At 52.7% G+C, this 8,884-nt stretch overlaps 1 protein-coding gene across 1 annotated transcript; it reads left to right on the top strand.

Annotated features, from left to right (window-relative positions):
* The first annotated feature begins 474 nt into the window (after nt 1-474).
* On the top strand, nt 475-7,787 carry RHOU (ras homolog family member U). The gene is made up of 3 exons (XM_076334107.1): nt 475-814; nt 1,625-1,683; nt 4,789-7,787. Exons 1-3 carry the CDS (start codon nt 475-477, stop codon nt 5,242-5,244), a joined length of 855 nt encoding a protein of 284 aa, XP_076190222.1. The 3' UTR covers nt 5,245-7,787.
* Nucleotides 7,788-8,884: the final 1,097 nt, after the last annotated feature.

Below are 8,884 nucleotides of genomic sequence, written 5' to 3'. Positions count from 1 at the left end.
GGCGAGCGGGCCAATGAGGGGCGCGCCCGCGCGGCGGCGGCGCGCCCCCTGCCCGCCTGCCCGCGGCCGTCGGGGCGGGCGGCGCGGGGCGCTGTGGCGCCGCCTGCCGGGCCGTGCCGGGCCGTGCCGTGCCGGGCCGGGCCGGGCCGTGCGGCGCCGGCTCCTCCCCGCGCGGCGCTATGTCACGCGGAGGCGCGGGGCCGGCGGTCGGGACTTGGTAGCGCGGGGCGAGGCGAGCGCAGCGCAGCCGGGATCTCGCCGCCGCCTGCTCCGGGAGCCGCCGCCACCGCCTGCGCCCGGGAAGAGCCAGCGGCGCCGGGGCTGGCTTCGCGGCGGTCGCGCCGCGCCTGCCGGCCCGCCGGGGCCCCGCACCGCCCGCCCGCCGCCCCCGCCGCCGCGCCCCGCCGCCCCCCGGCCGGCGGCCCCGGGCCGCGCGCCGCCCCCCGGCCGGCGGGGCTCCGCGTCGCCGCGCGGATGCCGCCGCAGCAGGAGGGCGAGGCGGGCTACATCGGCAAGCCGGCGCCGGGCGGCTGCGAGGTGCCGCCGGTGCCCCCGCGCAGGGTGCGCAGCGGCCGGGCGGCGGCGGCGCTGGGGGCGGCGCTGGGCGGCCGCTGCCGGGCGGTGGGGGCCGGGGCCGGGGCCGCGGCGGGGGCCGGAGCCGGAGCCGGGGCCGGAGCCGGAGCCGAGCCGCGGCGCAGCATCAAGTGCGTGCTGGTGGGGGACGGCGCCGTGGGGAAGACCAGCCTGGTGGTGAGCTACACCACCAACGGGTACCCCACCGAGTACATCCCCACCGCCTTCGACAACTTCTCCGGTAAGGGCTGGGGGCGGCCGCGGGGACCGCGGCGGCGGGAGGGGGTGCCGCCGCCGCGGGGAGCGGCGCGTCCCGCCTGTGCCTCCCCCCGCGACCGTGGCGAGGCTGCTTGGCGGGGGGGGGAGGGGGGGTGTACAGCTTCGGTTATTTCGTTATTTATTTGTTTGGGGGCAGGACCCTACTCGGGCAGGACCGGAGTTTGTCAGACTCCCATCGCAGCCGGCAGCACCGGCTGATCTCCCGTGTAGCGGAGCCAGGCTGGCAGCTGGTGTCGCGCCCAGCCGTGCGGCCAAAGCCGGGCTTTAATTGTGAACTCTCCGCTCTAAAACTTCCAGCTCTCGGCGAGATAGGAAACGCCTAAAAGGCAAGCTTAAATACTTGCCATGTCTCACCGTGGCAAAGGGGGAGGTTCTGGGTTTTCTCTTTGGTCCAGCGGGGGGCTTTTTGTGTCCCGGGCGTGTTGAAGATGTACAAGAGGATAATAAACTAAACCCTTTGTAGCAGAAAAAGGACCCGGACCGCTTGGCTCGCTCTCCCCTCCGCCAGCTGAGGGTTAGTGCGGTCACTGCCTACCTCCTCTCTTGCAGTGAAATGAATCGGAAAGCCCTGAAGGGCTTGTGTGTGCCCAAGTGTTAGCGATAGACTCCCTTCCAGCTCTGTCAAGTTGTTAAATCTAAACTAATTGAAGAGAAGACTGAAAGAGCTGAGGGATGGTAAATCTTCTTTCCTTCCTTTTTTTTTCCTTAATGGAAAACGTGTAAAGTTGGACTCACCACACTTTTCCCCCTCCCTCCTCCTTTCTCTCCAAAGCTGTCGTGTCTGTCGATGGCAAGCCGGTGAGACTGCAGCTCTGCGACACAGCTGGTCAGGTCAGTGAAGCCACTTATTTGATTTAAGTGACAGCGGGAGGGGAGAAGTTGTTGCGCAAAGTAGTCCTGCTAATGACTTCATGGGTTTGAAAGGATTGCCAGTGTTTGATCATCTTATTAAACTGCTATCATTTGCACTGCTGCTTAACCCACTGCTTTGCCAGGTGTCTGTTGAAGGGTGGGGGACGTGCTTGTGCCTCCGTATAGGGGCTGGGCACAGGCTGCTGCTCTGCTGGCTCAAGCTGCTGCTCTGCTTAGCCTGACTAGAAAGGCTGAACATATTGGGGATTCAAGGGCCACCTGGTTTTCTCTTTGAGCAGTTGTCACTGTCTTTATTTTTGCTAAATAACTGTGGGTTTAAGAATTATGGTGTTTGGGATGTACGCATGCAAAACATCCACAGCTGTAGGTGTCCGGAGATAGAGACTGTGTTTTTGAAGGGGCAGAAGCTTAAGGGAGAAAAGAGTCCTATTGGGTGTTGTCCGTGGAGACTTCGTATTTGCCATTCCCACCGCCTTAAAAAGTACTGCTGCTGCCCCAAAGCCGAGGTTTGCTGTAGTCCTAAGTCCTGAAGGGTTGAGGGTGGCTGATGCCTCTCAGCTCCTAGTTTGCCTGATACATAAAAAGAACCCATTTCTTGCTGCCTTATATTTTCTGCAAGTCCCTGGCTTGTACCACCCTGAGCAGTGTGCAACACTGCTTGCCAGGGGTTGAGTCTGGATAGGCAAAAGTAGCCAAAAGTATTTTGCTACCTAGCTCGTGTTTAAAGGCAGTGGGAGTTAGGTTCCTGCGCAGCTTTGTGGATCTGGGTCTACGCCTTCACTAAAATCACGCTGAAAAATCTCAGTGGCCTTAACATACAAACCTATTTAGATGAGTTGTAACTGGGCGCCCTACTTAGGAAAGGGCTTTGAAGGGCTGTGCGGTCCTAGACAGCAGCGTAGGACTCTCGTGTGCCTACGCTGCTAAAATCCTACAAGCAGCCTTCTGCAGGTAATGATACGAAGTAAAACAGCAGAACTGTCCCGTGACTTCTTGCCCTGCTGAAGGGATGGGGTGGTACCGCAACAACCTTGGCTGTGTGTGTTCACGTGCAGAGTGTGGCAGGTGGAATTGCCATCGGGTGACAGCCAGTGGACAGGCAGCGCCTGTGGAAATGCAACCAGAAGTTGCGGGAGGGACGGACGGGCAGGCCCCGTCACCTCTTGCCTTCGCTGCTGTTAATGGTTAAGATGTTTGCTCTGGCTGCCCCAGTGCAGCTGGAATGGGTAGAGTCACTGCCTTAAAAAAGAAGGGGTTATCTAAACCGACAGAAGCTGTCCCAAATAAAAGATACCTAGCTGGATACTTCAGTAAAACAGTGCTGCAGTGAGATGGCTGCTGAAATCTGCGGCAAAAAAAAGCACTCCAGGCAGAGGGAAATTGTATTTCAGCGCCTCCAGCCCGAAGAGGTGTAGAGTCCCTGCAGGTCATGTACCTACCATTGAAACTGCAGGAGTGTACTTGGAATATAAAGGGCACTATTTCATCCGGATAGAAACCCTTAAGGTCTGGGTTTGGCTTTCAAACACATTGAATCGAGCCCATTTGAGGTTTATCATGTAGCAAGAAGAGGCAGTTACATGGCAAGGTGCCTCTCTGTAAACGGCCCTGTCCTTCAGAGCGGCGGCTCTCAGTAAATGCAGGGTTTCTCTCAGCCAAGCGGTGAGAGCCTGGTTTCCTCTGAGGCTTAATCGGAGAATCAAGAGAGCTAATGAAGCTTGCTTTCTTGACTCGTGTTTTATAAATCGCTGTCTCTCTCAGAGATACTGCTGGAAGAAATTCATTCAAGTGAAACAAGACTTCTGAGGCTTCCAGGGGGCTTTAAACCCTGTATCCTGGGCCTCCAGAGGCTTTAAAGCAAAATTTCACATCTCAAAAATTAACATGGGACTTGCAATTCAGCAGTAAACTGCTGGTACCAGAGAGATGTTTTCAGCTGTGTGTGTTCTTTGCACTTTCAATTCAGAGCATTTGAGAACACGGTCCGTTTTAATTAAAATGTCACTGCTGCTGAGGCAAATCCTACCTGTTCAGGCTGCTAGTATTACCCCGCTTTTATCCTGCTGTCAGCATAAAAGCTGCCTGCCTGGAGTTAACCCTTGCTTCTTGCTGCATTCTTCACTGAGGATCAGCACGCCTTTGTTACCATGAGGTGTTTGGCTTTCTTGTGGCTAGTTCCTGAAGCTGAAAAAGGGCCTTGCTTTGCTGGAGTTTGCACTAAAAGGAAATAAAAAAGCAAGAAAGGTAGCACTGGAAGGCCTGTTTGCAGTTTGTTTGATGTGGCATGGGTGGGAGGGAAAGGTAAAGCTCTTACTCTATGCCATTGGCATGTTAAGCCTGCACATTGTGAGTTGTTATTGCTGCCATCAGATTTAAATCCCTGGGCACAATGGCAGGGAAATTATTCCCATATCCTGTAGGATGTTGTTAAGTAGTCACCAGTTTAAAAGCCGATTCCAGGAAAGGTACGCTTGCTGCTGCTTGTCTGCTCCGCTCTTGCCTGTATCTGGAGGTAGAGGTGTTGGCAGAGCAGCTTTGAGGTACACAGGTACTCCTCATCAGAGCGGCTCGCTGACTCACCCCTGTGAGAGGTGGACCTGTAGAAGTACCTTCTGCCTCCCATACTTCCACTTTTGGCTTTGTCGCTCGTGTGCCCTAACTTGCTTCCTGCGGCATTGCACCTTTGCTGAAATGGGGCAGAGGGCCTGTGTACGAAGAGCGAAGGAAATAATTAAGCACTCAAAACAAGCTGTGGCATTAGTCAGTAAATCTTGGCTACGTGGGGAAGCCACCACCTTCGTCCTGCATGCCTGACAGTGGCAGGGTGCCTGCTGGCTAGCAGCCGTGAGACCTGAAGGCTGGGTACAGGCAACTTCTGCTCATAACACATCTCGTTGGGTGGTCTGGGTGCTCATGTTGAGGTGTCTCTCAAGATGGCAGCAGCAGGTGATCCTCAGCTTCCCCAAAGGTCAGCGGCAGGCTAGAACTGGGAGCGTACCGGGGCGTCCTCCAGGGTTGATGTGCTCTTTCCGTGGGGTGCTAACGCGATTTTGTTCCGTGCAGGATGAATTCGACAAGCTCAGGCCTCTGTGCTACACCAACACGGACATCTTCTTGCTGTGCTTCAGCGTGGTGAGCCCCTCGTCCTTCCAGAACGTGAGTGAGAAGTGGGTTCCCGAAATCCGATGCCACTGCCCCAAGGCGCCCATTATCCTGGTTGGGACACAGTCGGACCTCCGGGAGGATGTCAAAGTTCTCATTGAGCTGGACAAGTGCAAAGAAAAGCCGGTCTCGGAGGAGGCTGCGAAGCTCTGTGCTGAGGAAATAAAAGCCGCATCCTACATCGAGTGCTCTGCTTTGACTCAGAAAAACCTCAAGGAGGTCTTTGATGCGGCCATCGTGGCTGGTATTCAGTACTCGGATACCCAGCAGCAACCAAAGAAAGCAAAGTGTAGGACTCCAGACAAGATGAAAAACCTCTCCAAATCCTGGTGGAAAAAATACTGCTGTTTTGTATAGGAGTTGCAAGGACCTGAGTGCTGCTCTGAGGAAATCGAATAGAGGCTATATTAGCTGAATTCTCATTCTGTGTCGTCCCAAGTGTATAGTGTAGATCTGTATGTATGTGTATATGTTGCTACTGGATATCTCGGTTGCCCTTTCGAGGGTGGCAGAAGGATTCTTAGTTAAATAATTGCTATAAATCAGGTCTGGCATCCAGTTTCATGACTAAAAGTCTCATTAAGGAAGAAGAGCGCCACGTGTCTGAGGGTAGAAGGATTTGTCCAAAGGATTCGACTTCTTGTGTTACAAGGTGTATGCGATGGGGAGGAGCACACCAGAGGCCTTTGCTGCCAGGGCTTCGCAGGAGGAACGCGCGAGCGACTGTGGAAATGTAGAGCTCTGTGCATGGACGGTCAAAGGGAAAAATAACACCGTGCCTCCTAACTGACAGTTGTAGCTTTAAAACCCCACTCCTCCTCTCTTCTCCATGTCCTCCCAAGACAACGCTCTTAGGGATCGCTTTAAAAAGGGTATGCGAGAGGTGTAATCTATACACAAATGTCATGGTTGGAAAGGTCATGAGTATACCTTCAGCATGGGGTGAGGGAACCTAATCCCTTATGGAGCTGACATCTTGTTTGTCACCTCCTGACTGTGTGAAAGTCCTTTCTGTCCTTCCCCTGCCCTTCCCAGGAAGTCGTGTGGAAGCCCGAGGAACATGACCAAGCTTTAACCTACCTCGAGCAGCGGCGATTTCCTCTGTATTTTTGCAGACATGACGACAGTTCATCTATTTCAGCTGAAAGGAATGTAAATGCTGTTGTGTTTTGTTTTGGGTTTTTTTTAAAGAGATGTAACAGATATCGGTGCAGCACCATGTAAACCGCATCTGGTTTTAAGTCTATAGCCAAGAATTTCAGGATGCCCCTCCTTACCTTTTAAGGCTCCTAAACAAACAACAAATCAGGCAGATCAAGATTTGTAACAAACTGGACTCTAGAAACTGAGGCTGCTGTGTCCTCTTCATGATGCTGTTCCCAATCAGGTTAATGTTTCCCTTCTAAAGGCAGTCGCTTGTGGTTAAATCTTGTCCAAGCTCATAGTCGTGAAATTGGCTGAGGCCACCCTAGAAATTGAACTGATAATTTTTTTTTCCCAGATCAGTCCAACAGATTAACGGAAATGTGCCTAAAATGTAGCTGAGTGATCAGTGTAGTGCAGAGTTGAGTGTGACCTACCCTCTGACTAAATCTGGTTCCTACTGGACTAAGCCTAATTCCAGCCCCGGCAAGTTCGAGAGACCTGAGGGGTAACGTGACTCTCTGCAAGAATCAGTATTTTAACTTATTCTGCAGAGGACATTTAATTTATGCTGTCTGTCTGTCTGCCTTTTTATGGCTCTGACTGCTTTTTTTTATTCCCTAGATATTTCAAGATCAGATTATATTCTTTTTTTTTTTTTTTTCCTTCAGCCATAGCCTCGAAGTGACCTTTTTCATAGTCTTAAACTAAACTGCAGTGACAGAAAGCCGGAACCTTTTTTTCATCAGAAATGAATCAATGCCTGATATAAAGAAGAACTGTGGAAGCCATTTGAGTTGATAAAGCTGACCACAGTTTACCTCCTGGCCCATTAAAGAAAATGACACTATGTAAATGGATTCTGGGCTGTATTGGCATAGGCTCCACAGGCAGTATTTTTTCCTCCTCTACAGTGAAACGAGTGCAGAATGGGTAATGTTCCATCGCTGAAAACTTGAAAATGGGATGGAAATCTTTACCTAGGGCCTGATTCAATAAAAATGTGTTGGCTTCTGCACTGGAACAGCCTGGAAAAACAGTTTCCATAGCACAGAAGCTGGATGCATTTAACTTGGTTGCATCTGGTTGGTAATGGTTTAATGTTTACTGGTCATGAAGTTAACATCTGAGCCTTTATACTTCTTACTCGAATGCTTTGACAGGATTTCAGATATGCCGTCATCTTAGAGAAAAACATAAAGCCAGATTTCTCTTGGGTGCTTTGCTTCTCTGTAAAATGGTCTCAGTCGATCAAAAATGTGGGTTTGGGGAGGAGACAGGCTTGAATCTGAGCAGCTTCCATTTGCAAAAATAACAAAATTTCTTCTGCAAGATCATACTGCTTTGTATCACGCTGTACTGGGAGCAGTAGGTTATATTTTATAAACAGCCTGTTTCATAGTCTGGAGTAGCATTACTTTTAAATGTAGCCAGCTGTGACTGTTTCTGAAAATGTGATGTATATACAACTTGTTATAGCCCTTTACTAGGTGTATGTAAACTGAGGTCTGATAACTTTACGAATACTGCTCTACACGGGGCTACACAGGGTCTAGGTTTTAGAAATATTACTTTTAAAATCACCAGTATTTTATGAGCGCAAGTGAGGGGGAGATGTCTCTGTGTAGTCTATAATCTGATGTGCCTTATAAAAAAACCCCTCTCTTCTGTTTTCTAAGTGTAGGCTATATTCCGAAAGAAATATTTCATGTGAGAATGATATAAAGGAGGTATTTGGAAATAAATTCTAACCTGTGTATGTGTCTGCCTCTGCTGCCCGCTCGGGGAGGCTGGAGGGCAGTCCCTGGCTGTGCACCGTGCCAACACCTGGCAGGGAGGAGGCAGCTGCGCTGCCAGCCTGGGCCAGCGGCAAAAGGCCTCCATGGTTGAAAAATACAGACTTTCCCCTGTGCTGCCCCATCCCCAGGGGGCTGGGCTGGGTGGGAAGGGTGCAATGGCGGGCTTTCTGCCTCCCCGGCAGCACGGCAGCCTCTTGCTGCGGCTGCCAAGGTGCGGGCTGGCTAGTTGTACCTGGCCCCCGAAAGCGGGGCAAGCGGCAGGAGCACAGCCCGGCTGAGGACAGCTGGGGGGACACCGAGACCAGTGGCGTGGTGTTTAACCTGCCGCATGTTGCACCACGCATGCCCCGGGGGAGCCAGAGAAGGCATTTTTTGAAGAGCGAAGCCCATTGCCTCTTGGCACCAAGCGTCTTGTCACCCCTTCCCTGGGTCCTGTTCCCCGTGCTGGGGCACTTGGGCCAAGGTGTGAGAGGCTGGAGGTTGTTTGTGCCCGGCTCCTGGATGGCCATGGTGCAGGGGCCTTCCGCCCTTCGGTACCGTGATGGCTGCCCTGGGGTTGTGTTAGCCGAGCGGGGAGCAGCACCTGGATCCCTGGGCATCCCTGTGGAGCCGGTGGTCCCGCTATGAAACTGCTCTGGAACCTCTGGATGAGGTTTGTAAACTGTCACCATTGCATTTGTTTTCCTGGGAGCTGAGTGGAGCAGGCACACCGGGGTGGCATACCGGGATGCCCTCCCATGCTGCCTGACTCCCGAGTCATACGGCTGATGTATTTTCAACCATCAAAACACATGCAGCCTGCACGAAGTAGAGGAAGGAGATTGATGCCGTTCATCTTCCCCATGGTCAGTTCCTCACTGAAACAAAGTCTTGGCTTCTTTTCTGCTTCATTACCTGATATGCCGGGGACTGCCGGGAGGCTTGTTCACCTGGTCATGCCTGCAGCACAGCAACCCTGCCCGGGTGCCCAACTCACCAGTGGGCTTCTTTCTGGTGAGTACCTGGTGTTGAATCACCACTGCCGTTGCTGGTGCCTTTGAAGAGTCACTTCCACT

Source organism: Aptenodytes patagonicus, chromosome 3 (genome assembly GCF_965638725.1).
Source record: "Aptenodytes patagonicus chromosome 3, bAptPat1.pri.cur, whole genome shotgun sequence".
Lineage (NCBI taxonomy): Eukaryota > Metazoa > Chordata > Aves > Sphenisciformes > Spheniscidae > Aptenodytes > Aptenodytes patagonicus.
This window is presented reverse-complemented; position numbering and strand designations above follow the sequence as displayed.

What these genes read in the sequence shown, in the direction of transcription:
- RHOU (XM_076334107.1), top strand. Translation starts at nt 475, where the DNA reads ATGCCGCCGCAGCAGGAGGGCGAGGCGGGCTACATCGGCAAGCCGGCG. An exon ending in CGCCTTCGACAACTTCTCCG is followed by an intron (nt 815 to 1,624) that starts GTAAGGGCTGGG and finishes TTCTCTCCAAAG; the next exon opens with CTGTCGTGTCTGTCGATGGC. An exon ending in TCTGCGACACAGCTGGTCAG is followed by an intron (nt 1,684 to 4,788) that starts GTCAGTGAAGCC and finishes TGTTCCGTGCAG; the next exon opens with GATGAATTCGACAAGCTCAG.